Genomic DNA, 25,204 nt, shown 5'->3' with positions numbered 1-25,204 from the left:
TCAGCCTTGTTGTATTCACCCAGCATAAGTAAGTACTGAGACATATTCGTCAGTAGCTTGCTCCATTCTGACCGGTTACTTTCTCCTGGCGGCTCTTCGTTCAATAGTGGCTCTACATGGGGCGTTAATATTTGGCACTGCTCCCACGTTTCGAAGACGCCAGATAGAAAGTGTTTTGAAGCCGACCGAAGAAATAGTCTCTTCCATCGTTTTGCGTGACCAAATTTCGAAATCCAGACCTTTGTACAAAACTGTACTAGTGAGTGCATCTCGCAGAGTCCCGATGTAGCTGTCATTGTAATGAGCGAGTAGCCCCTGAGTACATTTAAGTCGTCCTCAAATTCTCCGTCATCGCCTACTCTATCGCCGTTGTCGTCATCGTCGTCGCTCTCTTCTTCACGTACAAAGCTGCTATCATAGCCGAGCAGCATATACTCGGGTATGTTTTGTGCGTGGAAGTAGCTCATTAGCGAAAGAAGATTGGCTGCCCGAGGCTGCTCCTGTTTGATCTGCTCAAACGTCATCTGTCACGTCACAATGACATAGTTGGACACCCCATCGTATCGTCGGATATCCCCTCCATCGCTGCAAAGGAGGGTGCCCTTTCGCTTTTCACTGTTGTGGAATTCCTCCAAATATGACTCAACGGTCACTCGCGGACTTTGTCTGTAGATGTACGCTGCTGCTTGGTTGACAGCGAGCGGGATATAATCGAGAGTGCCGATCAGGCGTAATGCGGCAGTCTCGTCGACATCTCGACCAATCTTCTTTTGGAGGAGCTGCAGTGCCTGCGGTTCCTCCATAGTCGGGACTCTAAAAATCATCTTGCCGCTACCCGTCAACTTCTCCGCAGTATCCCAGCTGCGCGACGTAAACAGGATCTTGCTGTTGTTTGCTTTGGGCAGATACGATGCTACTAGCATTTCATTATTGTCCTTGGAGAATAGCATATCAACGTCATCTGCATTATCGAGAACCATGAGCCACGGGCTCACGTCCTGTCGCTGTAGCCAGTCCCGGACCAGCGCTAAGAGTAAATTGCGCCATCGAACAAAGCAGTAACGAGCATATCCGCAAGCTCAAGACCGTGTCCGCCAATCAACTCAAGAGCGGCGACCTGAGCGTCAAGACAGCGACGACGAAAGACATGGAGACACTCCAACAGTTTGCCGAGGACTGGGAAAACCACATCGGCAACGGTGCCGCGGTGCGAATCCCAACCTACGGAGTGCTAGCGCACGGCATAAGAACCAGCTCGATGAACATGGATCACTTCACAGAAATCAGAGACGACCTACTACAGGACAACAAAGCATTCATCCCCAGAGAAGACATTAAGTACGTAGGCTGGCTGACCCAGTCAGCCAGCAAGAAGACGGCATCATCAGTGGTTGTGGAGCTCTCAAGGGCAGAAGACGCCAAGAAACTCATTGACGAGGGACTCATCTGGCAAGGCCAGGTGTTCCAATGCGAACGATATGACAGACAGTGCCGTCTGAGGCAGTGTTAAAAGTGCTGCGCATACGGCCACATAGGAACCCAGTGCAAGGCAACGACAACATGCGGCTACTGTGCGCAAGAACACGCGACCCGAGATTGCCCCCCGAAAAGCGACACAACGACCCCAAGGAAATGCGCCGCATGCTACGGCGAAAACGAGGCATGGCACGGCGGATGCCCCACCAGGATCCGCGAGAAGGCCAAGATCAAGGCCGCCTACGGCCAACGGTCGAGGTACCACCCGGAACAGACGGCCCCACACCCGGCCCTAGGACCGGAACCCCGGATCAGGCCTAACCCGAGGACCACACGGCCGACGCTGGAACCAGGACAATCCCAGGAGAATCGTCCGAGCCGGAGCCGGTCCCCAACGAAGAAGATCCAGAAAAGGCCTAACCCGACAGCGACCCAGGAATCGGAAGAGACGATTACTGTAGCTGCAGAGAATACGCGTCCGAGACGCACAATCATCCGATCGCGAAGAGCGCTCGAGGCGCTCGACCACAATACGCAGATGACAGACACGCAGACGATAAGCAACAGCACAGCGACGGAGATCGTTGTCGACGATAGCGAATGAACGCACAACACACACTCACAATAATACAGTACAACGTAAGAAAATCGAAGGATACCGTCATGGCGACACTTCTCCGTGACCCGAACATCGATAATTACGACATCATTGCTATTCAGGAACCATGGAGGAACCCCTACAGCGCAACGACGCATCATCCGGCCAAGGACCGGTTCCACCTGTGCTACCCCTGCAGCGAGGAAAGAGGCCAAGCCAGGGTCTGCTTCTTCATCAACAAGAAGCTCGACCACTCTCGTTGGCAGTTTAGGGAGGTCAGCAGAGATCTCTGCACCCTCAGCATCGAGACAAGCGAGGACGCCCAACCGCCCACAGTAGTACACAATATCTACAATCCCTCACCTCGGGAGGGCGACCGATCGCCGGTCTTACAACAACTGCGGAAATCGCTGGAAACACATCGACACAGCGAACAAATTGTTGCCGGCGACTTCAACCTGCATCACGAGCTGTGGGGAGTTGGTGATATCCGGGCGCCAGACCGCGAAGCAACCGAACTCTTAGACCTTATGGACGACATGAACCTCATAAGTCAACTACAACCGGGTACCGTCACATACGAGCAAGGAGACCACCGGACAACTATCGACCTTTGTCTCGTCACTGTAGGTCTCGTGGACCGAATGATTAGATGCAAAGTAGACAACAGCATCGACCATGACTCCGACCATCTACCCATAGCGACGTCCCTGCAACTAGCAGTGACCGAGCTACAGCGAGGGGAGAAACGGAAGTGGAAAGCTGTTGATAAGGAAATGTTTATCGAGACGCTCCGTGGATCGTTGCCGCAGCTACGAAGGCCAAGAACGAAGGCAGCGCTCGACGGATATGTAGAGACAATCATAGACGCCCTCTCAGCCGCTATCAAAGCCGCGGTCCCGACCAGCACCCCTTCACCAAAGTCTAGGAGAGGCTGGGACGAGCAGTGCGCAGCCATCCTGGCCGAGACGAAACGACTCCGCCGCGACTACAGCGAGCGACAGACAGAGGAGAGCTGGGAGACGTACAGAGAGGCACGCAACAGAAAAGGCCGCATCGTCAAGAAAGCTCTCCAACAAGCACATCGCGAAGCAGTCGAAACGGCGGCCGAGTCACCTAGATCGCTGTGGAAGATCGCCAAATGGGCCCGGAACAGACAGAGCCAGCCGCCAACCGTTACGCCGGAAATCAAGAAACCCAACACGTCTCAGGTCGCCACAACGGCAGAGGAGAAAGCAGCACTCTTCAAGGAGACTTTCTTCCCCCCGCCGCCAGAGGCAAACCTCGAAGACATCGACAACACATCTTACAGCAACCAGATTGGCCTGCCGCCAGTATCGGAAAGCGAAGTAGAAGACGCCATCCAGGAAGCAGTACCGCTGAAGGCCCCGGGCCCCGACGGCATCACTAACCTGGCACTCCAAGTGGCGAGACCATGGATCACGCCACATCTCGTCCGCATATTCAACCAGAGTCTCCAGTTAGGATATTGTTCCCAACACTTCAGAAAGTCCACCACGGTGGTACTCAGGAAGCCAGGCAAAGACAACTACACAGTGCCCAAAGCATACAGGCCGATAGCCCTCCTCAACACGGTAGGCAAGATCATGGAAGCCATCATAGCGAGGAGACTGAGCTACCTTGCCGAAACACATGGATTGCTGCCAGATAGCCACATGGGCGGGAGAAGATGTCGGTCGACGGAACACGCACTGCATCAAATCGTAGATAAGATATACGAAGCCTGGGGTTCAGGGAAGGGGATGGTAGCAAGCCTACTTCTCCTGGACGTGTCAGGCGCCTTCGATAACGTTTCGCACCGCCGACTCCTGCACCACCTGCGGAAAAGGCGGATCGACGAAGCGGCGGTGCGGTGGATTGCCAGTTTCCTAGGATGCCGAGAGACGGAGATTCACGTGGACGGGTTCCGATCCGAGACCCACAGACTCGACACTGGCATCCCACAAGGGTCGCCAAATTCGCCGATACTCTACCTCTTCTACAACGCGGATCTCCTGGACAGCTGCAATGAGACCGGAGATACGACAGCCACTGGTTTCATCGATGACGTAGCAATCCTAGCCGTAGGACACAGCACTGAGGAAACTTGCCAGAAGCTCCAAGAAGCGCTTCGGAAAGCCGAGACATGAGCCTCCACTCACGCGTCAGTCTTCGCGCCCGAAAAGTTCCAGCTTACCCACTTCACAAGAGCCAAAACCCGAATCGACAGAGACACAACACTCCACAGCCATTGGGGAGAAATTAAGCCCAAGACAACCTGTAAATACCTCGGTCTCATCATGGACTCAGCCCTCAAGTGGAAACAACACATCGACGAGACAGAACGTAAGGTCACGAACACCATCACAGCACTCAGCAGTCTAGGCAGCTCCACGTAGGGCGTGATGACGAGAGAAATGAGGACGATTTACAGGGGAGTCGCAATACCACAGATGATGTACGCATGCTCGCTGTGGTCCAACAGCGGTTGGGGAGAGATGGGCTACACGAAAAGAACATTAAACAGACTGCAGAGGCTCCAAGCCAGAGCAGCCAGGGCAATGTGCGGAGCATACAGAGCAACCTCGTTCCCAATACTAGATGTAGAAATGCACCTCCTGCCAGTCGAACAACAGATATGGAAACACAACATCGACACCATCAGCAGAGTAGGCATGGCCGAAGTCACTGCACGCAGAGGAAAGAAAACGAGCTCAAGACAGACGATAACAAACCGAATACACGATGGACAAGATGCAACCAGCGAACAACACGAACACGAGCACATACCGTCTTTCATCACTCCTCCGTGGTGGCAGGGACCGCGTATCCACATCGCCGGAGGCACGGAGCAGGCCGAAAAAGAACACGAACGTTGTCTGGAAAAGAACACCGACGCAGCCCATATATATAGACGGCAGCGGCATCGACGGTCAGATCGGAGCGGCAGCAGTCTGCACAACCACACAGCAGACTAGGAGATCTCACATGGGGGACGACACGACGTCGACAGTCTACGCGGGAGAGCTGCAGGGCATCGTTCTGGCCCTCGAGATGGCGCAGGCAGACAAGGAAAGCGGAGACTACCGAAGCAAAATCTTCATACACACCGACAATCAGGCCGCCATCAGATCGTCAACCAAACCAAAGGGGAAGTCCGGCGCGTACCTTCTCAAGACCATCGCAGAAAAGACACAAGCCCTCCGAGAGCAGGGACTCAAAGTCGAGCTCCGATGGGTACCTGCCCACATCGGCATACAGGGCAACGAAGCAGCAGACATCGCAGCCAAGGAGGCGACGGGATGGAGGCCAGACGGACGGACAGGTTCCAGGGCGGACAAGCCGAGAGCCCTGTTCAAACTCAGGTCGACAGTCAAGACATGGTCGCATAAACAGTCCCACCACGCGTGGCGAACCAATTGGGAAACCGAGACGCGAGGGAGAACATCGTTCCGTCTCACGCCGAAGCCGACGAAGAAAGTCCTCGAACTCCACGAAGGCCTCAGTAAACGCCAAAGCGCACTCTTGGTCCAGATGCGCACAGAGAAGATCGGGCTCCAGGATTTCCTCTTCAACCGAAGAGTACCGGGCATCACCAACGCCAACTGCCCATGCCGGGAAGGACGACAAACGGTATCGCACATCCTGCTGCGATGCCGCAGGTTTCGACAACTCCGGCGCCAGGAATTCGGAACCCTCCCAGGACGACACAATCTCCGGGTCATACTAAACAAGCGCAAAGCAGCCGCCAAGGCAATCCGATTCATAGAACAGACCGAGATCCTTGGGCAACACGGGATCGAGTCACACACCAGACTAAGCTGAACATTGGGGGGAGACTGTAGGTACGCTGAACCGTTGCACGAGGAGAAAGACCTCAATGGAGCCTAGACATACGTGTACATTAGTAGAGAACCGCGAACTACACGAGGTGGCAGCCGAATGTAGATAGAGGTTGGAGAGCAAAGCGGGAGATTTGGAGACAGCTGGTCAGTGTTTTGCATTGGCGAAGTGGGGCGTTGCGGATCAACACCCGGAGCCCTTCGGCTGTTGGCCAAACCCCGCTATCCGGGCATAGCTGCTGACTAAAGCGGTCAAAACCGAGTAGGAATCAATCAATCAATCAATCAACCAGACCGTTTCCCCGCTCGTCAAAGCAAAAGCTGTCTCGAGATCGCTTGCCAGGGCGGCGTCCATGGTATCAGATTTACGGCTTACACTGATACTTTTGTACGTACGCCTTAGCTTTTCACCTCTAATACTATTTGTATCATGGATATTAATGTTGAATAATTCAAAGCTCACTAACTTTAATATGTATGTACATAACAGTAACAATGATAAAGGCCGTTGATTTGTGAGAACTGCACGTGTTCAATGTTTTTATCCGTCGCGTGGGAGCCTACGGGATGCGTTATGGAGACTTCTGCGACGGGTAAAATTGGCTGCCGTCTTCCTCATGGGCAGGGGATATACTTTTTCCTTAAAGGGCATTAGCGATGCAAAAGGAAGCGGGAAAGATCCCAACCATGTCAGCTCTGGATATCGGCCACGCCGGGTCATTGGTAGAGCTGTTCTCATAATGCTTGTGTCTCCTTCGTAACACGACATAGACATCTGACTGGTAGCGGCGGCTTATTTCGTCGCACCGCCACATGATGTTCTCTCTTGCTTTCTCGAAGTTCTCATTCGTTCTATCCCGCTTTTTTCGCGTAATCAAGTCAGGTTTAGGGGCGTCCATGGTCGCGTTAATGCGGACTTGGCAGCATGCAATGTTATTTGTGTAGGATAGTTATACTTCATGACGAGACGCTATTCACAAAGAAACTGGATTTGAGTATTAAATTCCGAAATCCGGGGCATCGCGCCGTTTGCATTTCGGCTTATGGCCTGCTCACAGGCTATGGTGGCCACCACTCCGCAAAGCGCGCGAGCCCACGGGCCGCACAGCCTAGGTGGCTCGGAGCTGGGTAGTGGCATACCTACCAAGGCTGGCGTCTCGCTGGTCCGCGCAGCGCGTATTCCTGGCGTTGCCATTCGAGGGGCCCACATTCTGACCACCCTGACGGCCCACAAGGTGAGTCACCGCCCCGCATGCCCTGAGGCGCTCACGGCACTCAACTAGCAAACCCCCTGCCATTCACCATTAGTCTCTCCTTTTGCCGGAAGCCTTGGCGTTCCTACACTTTCCAGTCGTGGGCGGCAAGTCCTAGCAAGCTACTGCTATGAGCTCGCAGCATTTGGGGCGGGCTGCTAGTACCTGATACCCAACCCCAACAGTGACTGTCCGGTACCGTGAGAGCTCAGCGCCCTGGTGAGCTTACCAGTAACCGGCCAACCGGGATCATCGCCACTGGCACGGCAGTCGGAACCGACCTTCTAGCAGTAGGGCCGCCGGCGTAGGTGCCTCCGGTCCCTCTTAGTAACGCTTCGGCAGCGCATATCAGTCACCGGCGGCAAGCTCTAGCAAGTTACTGCTAAGAAGCCACTGTTCTCGCGGCGGGCACTGGTAATTGACGCCAGACCCCAGCGAGTTACTGCCAGAAGGTCCGGTGTCCGCTTGTTTTGTCAGACGAGTCTACGTCCTTATTGCAAAGACGTTTCTTTTGAGGACAGGGGGGTTGCTCAAGTCTGTACCAAGTAGATACATCTTCACGTCGTCCTAAACGAAGTGTTGCTCGACTGGACGAGCGAAAAATGAAGGTCATTGCCTCGGACATTGTACATACAGCTGACACGGGATTCTATGATCCGTCATTCCTCAGCTCAGCAGGCTGTTGCCTAGAATTCACCTCGCGTCTTGCCGCGTCGAAGGAGTCTGCCATTCCCTCTCTCTTTGTACACCTCAAGTCATTCAACCAGCACTCATACCTGGCTCAGCAATCTCGATTATTCCCATCGTTAAGACCGTTTTGCTGAACCTCAGCCACCATACGGCAATGGACTCTTCTCAGCTTCAGCTTCGTTCTTGTGATATGTGCCCTCGACTAAAAGTTAACCCGGCATGTGATACGCGGATCACCTTACCATTACTTCAAGCACTAAAGTCTGCGATCAACAGGTGCGTTTTCTTCCATAAACCTTTGGGACGCCTCCGCCTATATTAATTACGGATGAACTACGGTGGCAAATATTCACCGTAGGATCTAGATAACTAGATAGAAAGATGGCTATATATTACGGTTTGCCTATATCGCGGACGTACTATAGTTAATTACGGTTAGCAGCTCCTTGATGAGTCTCAGAATCTTAATACTAAAGACAGCCTTCTCGCGATCGCAAGGATAGGTAAGTATATTATCGTCCCTTATTACATAGACCACTGACGTGATGGACCGAGAATATATGAAAGATATAACCCTAGCTCGACTGCCGAGTTATCGTCCAATTCGTTCTTGATCCTTGTTTGCCAGTTTTCAACTATGCCGTGTCAAGCACTGCATACCACTTATCATCTATTAGCCCGCCAGCGGCGACGATCTACTTGACCTCCGATGCGTTGAAAGGCCCTCGGGATAAAAAAACAGCTGAATCTCTCCTGCTCCGTTGCGCTCCACCGTTTGGGCTACGAGCAGCTCTGCGCGTGGCTCTCCGCGAATTTTCCTCGTCCTCAGCATCTTGAACCCCAGCACGGGTAAGCACATACCCATAGCAGACCGGGTCTGGTGCGACTGCTTCATCGTCCACAGTAGTGAGAAAAGCTGGCCACACGACTTTAACAATCTCGCTTGTCGATAGCACTGCCGGTTTTAACTCCTTCAGTTGCGTCTGAGGCTCCTTGTCTCCCAGACATGGTGTTGTCGGTGTGGTGTGGTTATGTGGTGCGACTATACCTATCGACCTCGGCAAGGGCTGCCAGTCATACGGCGTCTTCAAGACGAGGCACGGCTCAACCCTTTCGTCAAGCCTTTGAACACGCTGCCAGCTCCCGCGCAACGAATTCATCAGCTGACAGAGTCGAGATCTGAACATCGCATGTTGGTCGACCGGTACCAAACTGGCAACTGCTGCGAATACCTCGTCAACTACGAGTTCGGAACATCTCTCCCCACGCTTTCTCTGTTGTTCAGGCAACACTTTATGGAGCACGGCGCGAACAAACGACTCCTGAGATGGCTTCACCGCGGCCGGCGCGCCTAGTAATTCTTCAACGTCAGAACTCATGGAGAGGTATGTTGGTCGGAAAACGTGTATGGCAAGTGCCCTGGCACAGATTATTAGGCCCGCGACTGCCCTCATTTGTTGTTGTTGTTGTTGTTGTATTTAACGCCGTGGCGGCCGGGCTAGAGCCCTTACCGCAGACCTCCCGAAGGGTATATGGCGTGGAGGGCCGTGAGCCAAGGCTACCTACTCTACAGTACGTCGTCTCTTTACATCGTCCTCCAAATCATGCCTTGTGGCCACTACGCGTTCTGTCTGTCCCCGGTTCCCGCTGGTGCCCCAGTTTCATTCTTTCCCAAATCGTCCCTTGGAATCGGGAGGTTCTTTGTAGTCCGCACTCACATCTACGTAGGTGTGGATGCTGCTACCGCAGACAGATCTTCTGGAAGAAGTCCGTCACGCGGAGAAAGGCCTCGAAGCCTCGTGGGTCGGTGATTAATCTCTTGAAGTAGGCCTCGAGAGATCCCATAGGGCCTATGGGCTCGGGCATACTGCGAGAGTGGAGGGTCGGCCACCGTTGCCTCCTCGCCAGCGTTAGTCGACAGTAGACCAGGTGGTCCACGTCTTTCGCCTCTCCACAAGAGCACATCATTAGAGCGTCGTCGTGGTTGAAACGTCGGTGATATTGCTCGAAGTCCCCGTGACCCGATCGTGCCGCCAGCAGGTGATGTAACGTAGCCCGCGGCAAGGCCAGTTCAGGAGGGCTGGACAGAGCTGCCTCAAGCCCCAAGTCCGCGTACCGCGGCCTTCGCTCTTTATACCACCATCTCCTGTGCTGGCTTTGTAATTTTTCCCTTGCAAGCCGCTTGATGCCCGCTAGTGTTGCCATTTGACCCATCCGCGCCGGCAGTGTCGTTCCTTCTTTGGCCAGCCGGTCCGCGGCCTCGTTTCCTTCGATGCCCTGGTGTCCCGGGGACCAGTGCGTCCGTATATCAAATATCCTGGCCGCTTCTTGGATTTCGAGGAACGCGTCTTGTGACGAGTCCGGCGCCTTGCCGCGGATGCCTTGTATAACGCTGGTGTTGTCGATACATATGTGGATTGGATGACCGCGATTGGTGAGCAGAGCCCTTCTGAGGCCGGTTCGCGCCCCTTCGACCTCGGCGTCGAACACTTCTGCTAGTCCGAGTCGGCCGCACCCTTGTGCTATGCGTTTGGAGTCTCGGTAGATGACGAAGCCGTACCCCACGGCTCCGTTCGTCGCCCTGGAGCCGTCCGAGAAGACGATCATATGGCTTTCCGGTACTGTCTTTAGCCAGCGCTCGAAAGCTTTCGCAGCCTCTTCTTTGCATTGAACTACTATCTGATCCTGTGAGCTTGGCAGGTACTGTGATTGAAGGAACGCTGGTCTTCCGCATCTTGGCAGAAGTTCAGCCGTCCGTTGTAGTCTCGTCTGTTGCTGTCCCTGCTGGGAGAGCCGCGCGACTAGCGGGTGTCGGCGATCAATCCTCTGTAGTCGGACTGCGGCCCGTAAGCGGACGCCCTCTAAGGCGACTTTGGCTGACGGTAAGCCGGCGTCTCGGAGGAGGCTACTGGTTGGCGTTGTCCTCCAGACAGGCAGAACGGCCCTTGCTGCCGCTGTAATGACGCTGTCGATCTTCTGCACGAGCCCCTTTTGGCCTGTGTTGACGGGTCTTCCTTGGAGAGGCGGATTCGTGTCTGTCTCCGCTTGGCGTCTCGAAGCCGGCTTCGTGATACCTGCGTACCATGTTTCGGCGCCGAAGAGCGCGATCGGCAGTACGCAGGAGACGACGGCTTTTCGCACGGCGGCCGCTGGGAGTCCCCTCTTTGTGTTCGTAAGCTGTCTCAGATGTTGAGCTGCCCTCTTTGCTGCAGCTACTTTTGCGTCGACATGGTGCCGGAAGGACAGTCTCTTGTCGAACCAGACACCCAGCCAGCGTACAGGTTTCGTCGAGGCCTTGACCACCAAATCCCCCGCCCGGACCTCTGGCAGCTCCGCTGGCTGGCCGTGCTTCCTAGTAAAGTGGATGACCTCGCACTTGCTCGGGTCAAAGGAGACCTTGTTCTCCAAGCCCCATCTGAGAATGCCGGCTGCGCTTCGGTTGAGTATTGCGACGTTGCTCTCCAGGGAGGGGCTGATGGCCAGAGTGGCGATGTCGTCCGCGTACCCGAATCGCGCGTTCGGGTCGTCTTCAAGTATCTCTGCGATGTAGAGCAGAAAGGCAATGGGAGATAGTGGTGACCCCTGAGGCAGCCCGCATGACAGCGGGAAGTACTCCGTTGTGCTTTCTTCCAGTCGGACTCTAGCGGTGCGGTTGCAGCAGAAGCTAAAGATCAGTCTGGTCAGGCCATGTGGCCATCCCTGCTGACGCAGTCTAATGACGAGCCGGTTCCGAAGGACGGAGTCGAACGCCCCTTTTACGTCCATAGTCAGAAGTGTCGCCGTGAGTCCTTTTAGGAGGGCCATCTCGATGTCGTGGGTGAGGCAGGTCGTCAGATCGACGGCTGACCTGCCTTGTAGAGCCCCGATCTGTTGCGGACTGATGATGCGCTCGACAATCGCCAGGGACGCCATCCTTCTGGCTATCAGTCGCTCTAGTCCCTTGCCCAGGCACGAGAGGAGCGCGATCGGCCGCCAGGACCCGGGCTTGGAGGCATCCCTGCCGGCCTTCTGGATCATGACCACCTCAGCTCTGCGGAAGGGCAGAGGAAAGTGGCCGGCCCGCATACAGGACTGGAATAGCTGCCTGACCGGTTCCGAGATGACATCCCAGCATGCCTGGAGGAGGCGTGTTGTGATGCCGTCCACACCAGGGGTCGTTGTCTTTGTTAAGGTGGCCGTCTTCACTTCTTCTCCGCTAACATTGTCCTGCCAAGTAATCGCTCGCCTCGGGACGACGGGTACGTCAAACGGGTCACCCGGTGCGTCATCTTCCGCACTAAACCTGTCGAGAAGGGCTCCCCGAAGCGCTTGAGCCTTTTCGTTAGTATCCTCGATCGTCTGGTTGTCCACAACCAATGGGGGTGCTCTGGTCAGTAGGCTCGCCTTCCGCCAACCCATGATCTGGTACAGGTCCCGGTCTGAAGCGACTCCATCGATCTTTCCGGCCCAGTATGCTCGCTTAGCCTTCCTCACCGTGCTCAGGAACGCCTTTCGTTTCTCCATTAGATAAAGGTGCGCATCTTGCTCCGTCTCCCAGGCTTGTTGGTTGCGGGCAGCACGGTATGCTCTGTGGGCCTCTGCGCATTCCTCCGTCCACCAAGCCGCGCCTTTACCATGTTTTCCTCTCTTCTTGCCGACCGCCTCAATGGCTCGGGAGAAGAGCTCGACGATGTGACTTGCCTGCCCGTCCAGGTCTTCCGGAGTAGGTTGATCCCCCAGATTGGGCATCGCAGCTAGCCCCCCTTCGATCAGGTCTCTCAGCCGAGGCAGCGCCGAGTCGGGCACTGACAGTGGCCGTGGCTGCGGGTGGCCCTCTCCCTGTGACACTGGGCGTTTGAGTAGTGGTATGACGGCCACGATGGCCTCGTGGTCAGCTCCCGGGTGTAGCTGTGGGCTGACCTGCGCGTGCGCAAAAGGGATATTAGAGAAAGCCAGGTCCAGGACATGTCCGCAATCCTGGGTTGCCACCCCAACTTCGCTGATAAGAGAGAGATTGTGGCCGTCTGCCCAGCCTGCGATGTCATCTCCCCGGTTCCCGTTCCTCGTCCCGGGCTCCCAAGAGTAGTGATGCGCGTTGAAGTCACCCGCGATCAAAGCTCGCTCCGGGGGTTTGAGTTCTAGCAGTATCCCTGTTGTGCGGCTGTGGGGGTCGCGGGGTTGTCTGTACACGTTGACGATAGTCGTCGTTTTGTCGACCACCAGCCACAGTACGTCTCTCGTGTGGACAGGCCTCTGCTGCTCCACCGTCATCCCTATCCCTTTGCGTGTGTAGGTCAATACTCTTGGTCTGGTTCCTTCGCTGTCCCAGAAGTCGACCGGGACGAAAGAGTCGAAACCCGGGTGCGTGTTCAGTTGCACGTTTCCGTCCTTCCAGCCCGTCCAGGGTTCCTGGACGAGGACCACATCTATCTGAGCCTCCCAGCAGAGCTGCAGGAAAGCCGTGTGCGCCGGGGAGATCTTTCCGACGTTGCCCTGCGCAACGCGTAGCATCCGTGGGGTCGCCGCTCTCGGCTTACGTCTCCGAGTCGAGTTCGAGGTGGGTGTAGGCATTCGCGACGTTGTAGTTTGGCTTCTGTGCTGCCCGTTGGCTCCTGCTTGGCATGGGTAGCACGGGACGGTCGATGGAGGTGTTGTCGGGGGAGTCTTCGCCTTCGCCTTCGTCCGCCTCGTCTTCATCCATGCTGCTGCTGTCAGTGCTTCCGTCACCGAGGCAAACGATCGAGCTTGCGGAGGGCGTTCTCGTGCGCGCGCGCTTGGCGCCGGGTTGCTGGTTCTGGCTGGTGGAGGTAGGGACGCCTGCCGCCTCCTGGCTACTGTCGGATCGAGTAGCCTTGTACAGAGTGTCCGATGCTTTCTGGCCGGCCTTCCGGATCCGAGCCCGCTCCTTTCGACCGGGAAGGGAGACGACGCCGTTTACGGCCGAGGGCCTCGCTGGGCAGTCTGTGTGGCTGGCTTGGAAGGGGCCGCAGCAGTTGGCACATTGGGGCCTGGCCATGCAGGGTCCCGTTTCGTGTGAATCGGAAGGTCTTCCGCAGTTGCTGCAGATCGGTCGTCGTCCGCAGAACCGGTTGGAGTGGTAGCCCTGGCAGCCGGGGTCGTGTCGGATGAGCGTCCTTCGTTTCTTGACGGGCAGAGATCTGCCGCTTTGGTTGAAGAGCCTGAAGGGCGTGACCTCTGATGTGAATGATATGAGCCAAGATATTTCGTTCGTGACTGGGTTGGGCCCAAGGCGGGACGGTCGAGCAAGGACAGGCTTCTGTCCTGTCTGTGCGAAGACCTCATCTTCAACGAGTGTGGCTGGGTCCAGGACGTCCCCGCCAATGCTGTGTAGTTTTGTTGGGCATCGCGGCACAACGTAAGTGTACCACTTGATAGGCGTCTCGACCTGGTGGGCGCCGAGGCATTCCGCCAGCTTTGCCTTACTTGCAAGTAGTCTTTCCTGTATTTGCTTGTTTCGCGGCTTCAGAGAGTAACCTGTGCTGATATGGTAGACGTGGGGAAGGTCCGCTAGCCCCAGGCCAACGGCCTTACAGACGATCTGTCGTACGGCGAACGGTGCGATCTTCCGAGCGGCCGCTAAGCTTTCTTCCGGGACGCGGGCAAAGATGCGGAGGTCCTCCTTCGGCTGCGCCTGCGGCTGATCCTCGGCGGGGAGTGTGGCCTTCGGGCGGGCAGAGCTCTGGCAGCTCTGGCCGCTCCGGGTCGCCGCAGTGGTGTTGCCCGCCATCGGTGCGACGACAGCCGCCCAACTCCGGGCCGCTATTGGGCTTGTCTCGTGATTGATCAGTCTCTTGAGGGTTTGAATGACATAGGCAGTGGCTTCTTTCGCGATCTGCTTTCTAGAACCGTCAAAGCTGGCGACAACGCTGTCGACGGACCGTGCAATGGTCAGAAAGACGTCTTTCCGTGCCTCGTACTGTCTAGCTTCTTCTGCAAGGGCTGTCAAGACGGACCCTGTGGCAGATCCGCTCGGAGCAGATGCGGTAGAGGCTGCGGGCCCCTCGGCCGAGGTAGGGGCGTCGGTGGTGGCATCAAGCTGGCTTCCCGTTAGGCTGGGCCGGGTCGGCTGTGCCTCGACGTCGCGGCGTCGCTTAGCTCTTGAGGTGGGGTTCGGCTCCGGAGGTGTCCCGGAGCCTGGTTCGGGGTCGGCTTGGTCGGCCGACATCAGTCCGGTGCCCGACGGCGGCTGTGAGGCCATCGCGGATGCGGGCTCCGGCAAGGGGAGGTGAAGAGTTTTCGGCTGTTAGTAATTTGGTGGTAGGCTCACTCATTCACTAACAGCAGATGCCAAGAAAAATTAGGCGAGAGGGAAGTTGCGACTGCCCTCATCTGTTTCCCGTGAACCGAGTTTGAGGCTGGGAGTGGAATGGTGCGCTGAATGGCTACGTGATCTCTGACACGGTCCCAAGACTTCGCGTCTTGAAGCTGGGCTCTGCCGATATCGTGGCTCAGGAACTCCTTGAATAAGGCTATGGCATCTTGGAATCCCGATGCAAGCATATCGGATCTAACGTCAAGTTTTAGCTTCCGTCATATGATGACATACAAAATGGCCCGAAACGTACATGTCCGCTCTTACATCTTCGAGGGCCGTCAACGTCGCAGTATGTGATCGGATCTCTGCAAGCTTGTTTTTAACTGTCGTCAAATCCTTACACCGGATGCTCAAGTCGGTCTTGGCTGCCTTCAGTTCGTCGTTTGAAATGGCGACCTTGTCTTTGGCCTCCTTTAAGTCCTTGCTCAGCGTCGAATTAGTGTTCTGGAGCGTCGCGGCGTGGTTGCCTTGCCTTTTGCTATCAGCGATGGCTCTTCCGACTTCATCCACAAGTGCTTTGATCTTTCCTGTCAATGCCTTCGTAGTTTCTTCTTCGGCTTTCAGCTTCTGGTAAACTGCTTCTCTATCTTTCTGATCTGACTGTGCTTCTGGCCTTGTTCTTCGGTCTTCTTCTTGAACGCCTCTTTCTCAGCATTCCGATCCGCGATTAGCTGCGTTAATTCTTCAAGATTCTTCTTGTAGGCGGCTTCTGTATCAATAAGCTTCCTTTGCAGTGCGTCGTGGTCCAGAACCACGGCCTTGAGATCTCGGAAACCCTTTTCGGTGCAGAACCTTCCAAAGCAAGAAATGAATTCGTCTAGAACATCTTCGGGCCTCTGGCTAGGAGCAGACGGCTCAGTCTTAGGTGTGTTGTGGTTCCCTGTCGGAGCCATGATCTTGGCGGCATATGAGTCTTCGATCTGCTGAGAATCTATGAGGGAGGATTGAAGATCGGAGATGTCTGTCGCTCACAATTGTATACATGTATATATATATATATCCGGCTGTGTTTCAATTTCACTCATCGTTGACTGCACTAATGGAAACCTGTTGGTTGACAGGTCCGAGGCTCGCGTGTGACAGTTGCGATAGTACATGTTGGCGATGAGGCGAGCAGATTACTTCGTTGGATGGTGCGGTTCGTTCAGCGATTGGCTGGAGCTCAGCAGGATGTCGCAATCATATTTCAGTGGTTCCCGCAGCCTGATTTGACGATCTGTTGGTTCCTTCCAAGGCGAGTCGGTCAAGCTAGACATATGAAGGTGTCGAGCGGAAATCGAACCACTAATCATAGACCGTCAGCTCCCTTCGCTGGTGCTGTTGAGCAATCCGGCGTCCGCGAGCTGGTAGTTCTTCGTACAACTATGCCTCATTATGCGACGGCGTTGGAGGGTATGCTGCTGTATCATGCGGGTGCTTGTAGCCGGTGAAGACCAGACGAAACTTACGGCTTCGTTGCCTCTGATCTGGTTGGAGGTCGTCTGCTGACGAACGTCGAATCATAGATTGTCACGAAAGTCAGCAACCCATAGGATTTGTCTTGCAATGTCGTGCGATTCTAAGTTCGTCCCTAAAGCCGTCATGGCAGATGCTGGTTGATCTATTGAGCTGCGACGACCAATTTGGCGTACTGTTCGATCAGGAAACAGAGTTCTTTGATGGTTAACAATGCCATCTGGCTCAGAACGAGCGCCGGTTCCACGCTTGTCTGCGATTTCTACGTAACTCTTCGAGTTACAATGTGGAAGTTCAGGTTCGTACGTATGCATCAATCAATACGGATATCACGTAGCCTATACGTTCATGTCTATTACGGATATTGGCCTTTTGAGACTTATGCCTACTTTGATGAGTCGCGAGTGCAACAATCAGAATAATGCGAAAGACCTTAAGTTTTTGCATGATTCTTGCTACGCTGTCAGCCTTGTTGCTCGCGTGTGTTACCCGCCTTGCTTTCATTCATGGTCGTTTGTTGGGCCACGTTAGCGGTGCCTGGGATTGCATATGTAGCAAGACGTGGACTCAGGAAATGCAACTTGAACGGCTTCCTGCACATGCAGTCCAGACACCGCGAAACACTCTATTGACGCATTGCTGCCCAACATAACACGTGTACGCACTTGTCTGCACTAATAACGCATCCGGGACACCTTTGACGGTCATGATGTCAAATGGGATTTATCGACCACGCAAACCTCTTTCTTTTCGATTCAAGTACTGAATGTGTTCAGCGGTTATTACCTCGCCATATTTATGATTTCATTTGAGTGAGACGCCGCGATCCCTCGCACTTTACCTCCTGGAGTTCACACATCATGACCCTACGCATGACCAAAGCCACGGAGTTCTACGCTGTGTACAAAGGTCGTGTCGATGAGCCTACAATCACTCGTCTTGGTATTAATTCCGGGTCCCGTAAACTTGGTGAGACTAATCCGGCTAGGGGTGCTGCACACCCACGGGTGACGGGATGCAGCGCTGTCTTCAAGGGCTTCAGTAGCCTTCAGAAGGCGTTAGACTACATGGATTAGGATATGCTGGTCCGCAAATGGCAAAAACCCCTGGAATATATCAATATTGGCGGTATAATCTTCCACAATGGACCGATAGTTACGACATTAAGATTCAATCCTAACTGAAATCAGTGGTCAAACACAGGCGCTATCTCAATTGCACGAAGCCCCTGGTGCTTGCTGTAAGAAGTTCAAGACAAAGGAGCAAGCAGAAGAATTTATTGAGGAGTGGAAACAGGCCGTGGCCGATGTGCTTCTGAGATCCATCAGAGAGGCATTGGACCAAGGAATGCGGCCAAAGGACATGAGCCTCGATGTTTCTGATTTGTTTGACTGGAACCAAAATGGTACCGAGAGTCACGATGAGGTGAATGGCTTGGATTTTGAAGCCCTCAGGATTCAAGACACGCAGACGGAGCAGCAATAGACTAGCACAGGTCGATTCTGCAGAGATATGAATTTACGCTCTGTAGGACATACATCCTCCTGCACAGACCAATGTGCCATGTGCGACTGATGTCGTCTTGAGGGGAACTGGAAGCGCCCATGCCGGTGGCCCTAAAAGGTCCGGTTTCTAACTGCCCCGCTAGTCACAATGATCCCGGAGTAAGCCCAGAGGAAGTTAAGCGCCTAAGACCGGCCGAGTAGTAATCCGGTGGGGCTGGGCTTCATCTAGTGCCCGCCCTGAAAACAGCAGTCTCTCATCGGTAACTCGCTGAGCTTGCCATTCATAGTCTGCAACTTAGGGGGTCTCTGTGGCCGTGTAGGCCTTCCCATACAACTCCCTTTGTCCCCCAATAATTCCATGTCAGACGAGTCTACACCTGACTGGGTGACACCTTTGTTTGAATTTATCACAGGTTCGTTTACACACACTGTACATACATGGCTGTAGCCGAAGAAAATAGGATTTCACATCCAATATGTTTCTCCAAAGACAAAGGATTTACTAAGTCTTGGCCCATTAGATATCTACGTCGCGTCGTCGTAAGGAATGACACTCGACTCACCAAATGGTAGGTGATTGACTTAGACCATGTCTGTAGGCATGGATAGTCTATGTTGCGGGATTACTCAGTCCAGCACAGCAGCCCGGTACCTGAAATTCGCGTCGCGTCGCACGCCACCGCAGCGATCAGCGCACTTCATCTCCTCTTTGTTCGCCGTCTAGAAGACTGTCGAAAGAACCATGCTCGGTGTAACGACTACAAGCGGCAGTTACGATCTCTTAGGCAGCCGTGTTACCTACTCGATCTGGGCTCCTGGGGTGATGAGGAAGTTTGGTTGATAGAGCCGGGGAAGAGTACCAGCTTTGCTATCTTGAGTTACTGTCGAGGTCAACCGCCGCCGGACTATACAACAACATCAGCGAACTTACAATATTCTATGGCTGGATTTCTTCTTAAGAATTTTCCCAAAACAATTCGAGATGCCGTATGGGTTACTCTCGGTCTCGGTTTGCGATAATTTTGGGTAGATGCACTCTGCATCCTTCAGGACCAAGATGACGAGATGATTCAGAACGAAGTCGGCATCGCGCTTGAATTCTATGCTCGGGCGAGCATTCTTACAGGAGCCGCCTCTGCGCCGCACAGCAGCGCCGGGTTCTTAGCACCTCGAGATCTGCCGTATCATGAGTATGAGCTCCCTGTTGCTGTGAAAGATGGTGACAAGACATCAGATCACCGCCTTAGACTGCTAGAACGAGGGTTCGAGAAAAAGCCAGAGCCGATTAACGAAAGGTGCTGGACGTTCCCAGAAGCCAAGAGCGTGCTGTATATTTTGCGCTTCGAGCCTGAACGAGTCGTATTCAAATGCTAACAAACGGACGTCGCAGATAGTGACATTGAACACTTATCAACGTCAGATGAGATCCACCCGAGCACTTCCACATTTGATGGTTCGAGGTTCGCCACCCGAAACACTGGAGTAGTTGACCCTGAGCCGCATATCGCAAGTTGAGGACAACAAGTCATCGATTATTCTGCACGTCAGACTGGGAGATTAGCTGACAAGTTGGCTGCCTTTGACTGTATAGTCCCCATAGCCATGGCGAAGGCCATGGAATTGGATCCGTCGCAGTGCAAAGCCGGATTGTGGATGACCGACACGCCGAGAGATCTGTCATGGTGCCGCGATTGCCACCGTCCGGATAAGGCTTCAACTAGCAGTCCTTCAGACATGACACTGACACCGTCATGGTCATGGCCTGAGATACGATCAACAGTCACCTGGCTCGATGCCAACGAGCTCAAATGGAATGATTATACCCTGGAAGTTGTCAAATGTATCGAAGTGAGGCAGTTGGTTGTAAAGAGACATATCTTGGACGTTCTCTGGGATGGTCGGGTAATGGTCCTAGCCAGGTCTCGTGACGAGGCAGACAGAGCAGCGCTCGCGGCCTCGAGCCCAGCTGCCAGATGGAGAAGTCGATCGCCCTCTAGCATACCCCAGACAGGTACCAAATGTCATCAAGAGGAATGATTTCCTCCATTGCCAATAGAAGTGGTCTGGGACGAGTCCTTGCAGCCAAAGCGGCAAAGGATGAGGTGTCTGGAAATCCGATCGAATGTTGTCCTCGGCCGATCCTATGGGATCGTCCTCACATGTGACGGCAGTAGTACATCGAGGAGACTGGGTTACTTCAAGTTTCTGCACGAGGAGGTGGATTGGCATTGGCTTCACCAGAAAAGACGGAGACTCATTGTCCTCAATTAAAGGCCCGTTAGTAGATAGAGTCCGTGCCCAGACGAAAATGCGAATCTTGAGATGCAATGCACAATGAACTATGTGTGGTGGCATGGTCCGTCTGAGGAAGAGGCGGTAGCTCATAAGGGCGCACAAGGGCTGCATTTGGGGTTTCGTCATGGTCGTGGTCAGGTCAGGTTATGATTGAACCCGTTATATTACGAACGATTACGGTTGTGAGACATATGGCTGTCCTGTAGTCCAAATCAAGTTGAAGTCATTTGTTGTCTATGTATCAATCTACAGACCGTGAAGCTGAATGGATCTATTACAGTACAGTAGCAAACCTCTACTTAACATGCTTAGTAGTCGGGCAAATGTGCATGTGCCCCTCTCCGTTTGTCACTCGCGTACTCTAAACCCCAGGTAAGCCCCGTCAATCAGCATTCCTCGTAATAAAAAGTCGGAACAAGGCAAGTCATCAGAGAGTCATTTATGGCCTGTGTGTACGAGTGTCGCAGCATGAAGTTCAAGACCGGAAGTACGCCTGATTGGGGATCTCGACACCTTCGATTTGCCCTCCAGAACCTTATGCTTCGCATCATGGGTGATCAAGACACAGTGCGTGTATCCTCATGGCGTGATTTTGGAGGTGCATCCTGTGATCGAGCGGCAGTCTGCAAACCTTGCACTCAACTCTATCACCGTCCGCAACCTTGGACAAATGCTTCTTTCGAAAGTGTTTGGTCAAGTCATTGGAGGTGTAGAACTCATGGGTGAGTTCGGAGTTAAATCCAAGGCCTGTCCGATACAGATAAAGCATCTCTTGGGCCGCTCCTTATCGTTAGTGATGAAAACAGATCGTATGGCGAGGTCCAACTGGCCACCTCAGGCGGATTAGAAGTAGAGCAATAACGGCGGCCTCTGGTGTCGACCGAGGGCGAGACCGGGGCACAGTGCATCCTTCCTGGACAAGGCAATATGTGGAAACAGCCTCGATGGCTTCATCCCTCCTTCGATATTGACCTTCGAGCGTGGTCACGATCGGGGCAGTGAGTTTCTTCATCAGCTGCCTTTGTGCTGTGCCCTGAGGTCGACAGGTGTTGTCCGTCGCAGGGTTGTCAAATCCGATGCCATGTATCTGACGCTCGATATCGTCTGTGGCTTGCTTGTCACTCCACTCGTCTCTGATTCTCTGTTTGGGTTCTCTCCGAAGCCTCTGCTTTTCGTTCCGTCTCGCTCGCTTGACTTGGTTGTACTGTTTGGAGCCTTGCGGCAGTTCTCGAAGAGCTTTTGTCAGCTCCCTGATAGTCGGATGCGTGGCGACCGATGCAGACTGCTCTGTTGTGAGGCCGGTGGGGCGACGCTCGGAGATGGAGTGATCTATGCTGCAAGACTGCTTCACGAGCGCCTGTTGTGGTTTCTGCCCTCGGAGGACGCCCCAAAGGTCGGCCGAAATGTTACGTCCGAGGTAATGTCTCTAGAAAGGATCGGAGTTGCCATGTCCTAGAGTGAGATTCCGGAGAGTTTCGCTAGTTGGGTCAAAATCCAGGGGGATGTTCGCTTCTAGAAGGAAACGCAACTTGCAGTTGGTGAGTGGGAGGATTATTCCAGCTGCCGACAATACACGTTAGCAACCTTGTATCATCCTACCATCAGTCGAAAAGAGATAGGTCATTCAGGATGTAGGGCAGCGTTTTTAACAGGACGAACCAAAGAACCAGCTTCCTTCCTTGACACGGCGAAAACTTCCAGGGTGATAATTGGGGAAGTAAGGCTATCTAACACATTTAAAGACCTACAATAGATCTCTCCTTACATGTCCAAGTCCATTTCCGTTCTCTCGATCCATCGACCTATCTACACGCATGTGTCGCACCTTACCAAGCCCCTTTATCTCGTCATGTTCAGCTTAGTAGAGAAGTGAACTTGCAGCGTCCCGAGAGACCGGCCCGGAAAGGAACTCGAAAAACTGCTGTGGATCTCGCTCCACGAAAGGCCTTGTCCTTTCAGTTGAACCAAGAGTTTGTTCTCCTGCTCCGAAAACGGGCCTCTGGACTTGGCAGATCGCCTCGCAGGCTTTCGTCTCTTCAGTGAAGAACCTGAAGGCCGACCAACTGAGGGATAGCAATGCGTTTGTTTTCGTTCTGTGGACGGCTGCTCCCATTGCAGTTGAAACGTCGATACGAATCCATCTGTGATGCGCTTCAGGACTGCATTCTTGAGAGGCCACTCATCATATTGCGCAAAGAAGGATCTGGGGTCTATCTCGTTATCGGTAGAAGCAGGAGAGACCTGTGGGTCAGAGTTCACTTGTCCTTGGTCGATTTGTAGCCCGCTCTGACCTTCGTCTTGGCTCTACTGCTAACTGCGATGACGTGTCCCGTCGTCTCAAAGCCCTGCTGATGCCAACAGTCTCATGGAAATTTCTTTTACGACGTTTGGGTTTTGGCTGACCGCGTTGGTCAGAATTGTTCTCACAGCCCTGGGGCCCTTGCTGGATTCTGTCCGGGTTGGCCTGATGTCCGATGCAGTCATCATTGGGTCCATGAGCGCCCTCCTTATCGCTAGATTCCGAGTCCGAATCGACTTCAGCATAAGCGCCCGCTGGTAGTCGTGATTTGCGAGCTCGGCGATGGACTCGAGGTAAGTGTACAGGAGGAGCATCTGATGCTGTCGTCTCAGCATCCATGTGCATTTCGTCCAGTGAACGTGAACAAATGCTAGAACGAAACGCCGTTTCTGTGCTCAGTAGCTCGCTTCGATCGGTTGAACCGGGGCTACTTTCGTCATCACCAGCGTTTGGCCACGGATTGAGAGTCTCTTGTCCGGAGAGGAGTTGGCGTGTGTAATCTTCGGCGTGACATGGCGTGTCTTGGCCTAGGGATGCCAAATTAGAGTACGGCAGCCCACTGTCGGCTAACACTGAGCTTTGCATCGTGCCAGATTTTTCGGCAGGCCCTCTCGGAGATTCTGGGGTCTCTTCAACTTCCGCGCTGCTGGATGGCACGACTTGTTGATGTTGCAGCCAGGTCGTGAATTCATCATGGGCTGCTTGACTCACTTGGGGCAGTTGCTCGGTGTATGGCAGAGTGCTTTCTTTGACAGGTATCTCTAAGCTGACAGTCGATGCATTCTGAGTCGACTGTTGAAGGAGAGCCGGGTCGGCTGTCTTGTTGGCAGCTTGGGGACCTGGGTCTGGGTGCGAGGGAAGCATTGCCGCAGCGAATGCCCCAGATGGCAACGAAGGGAACGAGACTGGTAGACAGTTGGCAGACCAAGCCGCCGTCTCAGGCGAGTTCTCGTGCGTATTGAAGTCCACTGCCACAGGCTTCTTGGCTGGGCTGTGGCCCATATCGCCTGTTGCCGGGCAGTGTTCAATCCGCAGATACGGCATATCGTTTGAAATCACTTTGCCCTCAACATTTGCCTCTGGAAGGGATTGGGAGAACACGAATGGGTTCTTGTCTCTATGACTCGTGTTCTGATCGGGTGTGGTCGTTGTGTCGTCTGAAGGAGGTATCACGGTTCTTCGCATCGTCGAACAGGAAGGACCGAGAGGTTGTCTTATTGTGCTTCGGGCTGCCGGTGGACGCACAGCTTGCGCTGGAGCCGAGTAGAATGAAATGTTGTCAAGATTGATTGGCATTTTGGGTTGAACGTTGGAAGAGTTCCAAAGGTCTGATGTCTGAGAAGATGAGACTGCCAAAGTCTATCAGCCAGACGCCCTCGTTTAAGTAGTCGGTGTTCAGCGACGAGTGCAATGCGTTAACGCTTCCGTGTTGTCTGCGAAGCAGAACTGCGAGCACGCCAAGAGGTCCCCTCTGAACGCTGATATCTGCGCATACGATGCCTGGACTGCCAAGGCACATTCGTCCCCCACCGTTCGTAGACAATGTCGTATTGTTGCCAATCAGCAGTCGCCAGAAGGATACGCCCTTATGGATGCTACTCAACCTGAGACCGGCCCCTCGAAGTCCCGTATGCATCTCTCAATAGTTCTCGGAGTAGCCGATGGCCTGATACGGCATGGTATGCCATCTTGAGGACTGAAAAGGTCATATCGCCGTTCGGGCTGCCATTCCGTTTGCCCGAGGGGTCATGCGCTGGGTAGGAGGGATGCTGGCTAGGCCGAAGCGCAAGGCAGACACGCATGAAGCCTGCCATGCAGCAACCGTCATGATGCGTCCATATCAAGAGGCTCGTGCCGCAATAGGCAATCAGCGCGCGCATCATGAGAGTCGGTCCGGAGGTGACTGAGGAGCCAAATAGGGAAATGAATGAGGTCGGTCCAAGCGCTGAGTTCAAGGCAAGACTGACCAGCCTCCTTGCGTCATCAAGTTGGCGCTTGGTGAACAGGGGGTAATTTGTGACTGTGATTGGCAGCGAATCTAGGCCATTGCGCGATATGCAACCGAGGCACTGAGATATGTAAGTCTCAGGAACCCATCGCAAAGTCACCCAGCAGAAAGTGAGTCACAACAGCGCATGACGGTACTCTTCACTCTGCCTGTCATGGTAAAACAGTCAGCCTGGTCCCCATCTCCGGTTCACAACCGTCCAAACCTCCTGCACTCGAGTCAGAATAAGTTCATAGTATCGAGATACGATTTGGGGCCAAACCTAGAGCAGACGGAGCAGGAGAGGAAGGCGCCTAGGTCGTGTGGAACGTCTCGATGTGGGGTGAGAGAGGCGAGATAGCGGCGTAACTGGGCAAGGTAGCAACGTAAGAGACAGAGCCACACTGCCCTTGGGCAAGGGTACGATTCAGGAGAAGCGGGAAACCCGAGCGATGAATTGTTTGTGAAAGTAGTGGGAGGGAAGGTAGA

The 25,204-nt window shown here is 54.0% G+C and overlaps 8 protein-coding genes across 8 annotated transcripts; 3 read left to right on the top strand and 5 right to left on the bottom strand.

The window, feature by feature from the left end:
• Positions 1 to 502: 502 nt before the first annotated feature.
• BDP55DRAFT_655711 (uncharacterized protein) lies at positions 503 to 1,180 on the bottom strand. Its single transcript, XM_060574342.1, has one exon. The coding sequence runs from the start codon at positions 978 to 980 to the stop codon at positions 528 to 530; it is 453 nt and encodes a 150-aa protein (XP_060432652.1). The 5' UTR covers positions 981 to 1,180; the 3' UTR covers positions 503 to 527.
• A 5,349-nt stretch (positions 1,181 to 6,529) lies between these two features.
• Positions 6,530 to 6,898, bottom strand: BDP55DRAFT_655683 (uncharacterized protein; the record flags this gene model as incomplete). Its single annotated transcript, XM_060574341.1, has 1 exon — positions 6,530 to 6,898. A coding segment is annotated over exon 1 (248 nt), but the record flags the coding sequence as incomplete, so codon positions are not given.
• A 1,656-nt stretch (positions 6,899 to 8,554) lies between these two features.
• BDP55DRAFT_546950 (uncharacterized protein) lies at positions 8,555 to 9,313 on the bottom strand (the record flags this gene model as incomplete). Its single annotated transcript, XM_060568701.1, has 1 exon — positions 8,555 to 9,313. The coding sequence occupies one exon, from the start codon at positions 9,311 to 9,313 to the stop codon at positions 8,555 to 8,557; it is 759 nt and encodes a 252-aa protein (XP_060432650.1).
• A 6,059-nt stretch (positions 9,314 to 15,372) lies between these two features.
• Positions 15,373 to 16,067, bottom strand: BDP55DRAFT_629489 (uncharacterized protein; the record flags this gene model as incomplete). Its single annotated transcript, XM_060572026.1, has 2 exons — positions 15,373 to 15,701; positions 15,776 to 16,067. The coding sequence occupies 2 exons, from the start codon at positions 16,065 to 16,067 to the stop codon at positions 15,373 to 15,375; spliced, it is 621 nt and encodes a 206-aa protein (XP_060432649.1).
• A 1,287-nt stretch (positions 16,068 to 17,354) lies between these two features.
• On the top strand, positions 17,355 to 18,231 carry BDP55DRAFT_655668 (uncharacterized protein). Its single transcript, XM_060574340.1, has 4 exons — positions 17,355 to 17,584; positions 17,618 to 17,670; positions 17,706 to 17,757; positions 17,820 to 18,231. Exons 1-4 carry the CDS (start codon positions 17,490 to 17,492, stop codon positions 18,112 to 18,114), a joined length of 495 nt encoding a protein of 164 aa, XP_060432648.1. The 5' UTR covers positions 17,355 to 17,489; the 3' UTR covers positions 18,115 to 18,231.
• Positions 18,232 to 18,370: 139 nt separating this feature from the next.
• BDP55DRAFT_655664 (uncharacterized protein) lies at positions 18,371 to 19,310 on the top strand. The gene is made up of 2 exons (XM_060574339.1): positions 18,371 to 18,547; positions 18,656 to 19,310. Exon 2 carries the CDS (start codon positions 18,747 to 18,749, stop codon positions 19,152 to 19,154), a length of 408 nt encoding a protein of 135 aa, XP_060432647.1. The 5' UTR covers positions 18,371 to 18,547; positions 18,656 to 18,746; the 3' UTR covers positions 19,155 to 19,310.
• On the top strand, positions 19,302 to 20,468 carry BDP55DRAFT_655662 (uncharacterized protein). Its single transcript, XM_060574338.1, has 3 exons — positions 19,302 to 19,324; positions 19,525 to 20,145; positions 20,191 to 20,468. Exons 2-3 carry the CDS (start codon positions 19,737 to 19,739, stop codon positions 20,403 to 20,405), a joined length of 624 nt encoding a protein of 207 aa, XP_060432646.1. The 5' UTR covers positions 19,302 to 19,324; positions 19,525 to 19,736; the 3' UTR covers positions 20,406 to 20,468.
• A 751-nt stretch (positions 20,469 to 21,219) lies between these two features.
• Positions 21,220 to 24,024, bottom strand: BDP55DRAFT_726296 (uncharacterized protein; the record flags this gene model as incomplete). Its single annotated transcript, XM_060579126.1, has 2 exons — positions 21,220 to 21,855; positions 23,440 to 24,024. The coding sequence occupies 2 exons, from the start codon at positions 24,022 to 24,024 to the stop codon at positions 21,220 to 21,222; spliced, it is 1,221 nt and encodes a 406-aa protein (XP_060432645.1).
• Positions 24,025 to 25,204: the final 1,180 nt, after the last annotated feature.

Source organism: Colletotrichum godetiae, assembly GCF_030913485.1.
Source record: "Colletotrichum godetiae strain CBS 193.32 chromosome Unknown BDP55scaffold_10, whole genome shotgun sequence".
In the NCBI taxonomy this organism is placed as follows: Eukaryota; Fungi; Ascomycota; class Sordariomycetes; order Glomerellales; family Glomerellaceae; genus Colletotrichum; species Colletotrichum godetiae.
This window is presented reverse-complemented; position numbering and strand designations above follow the sequence as displayed.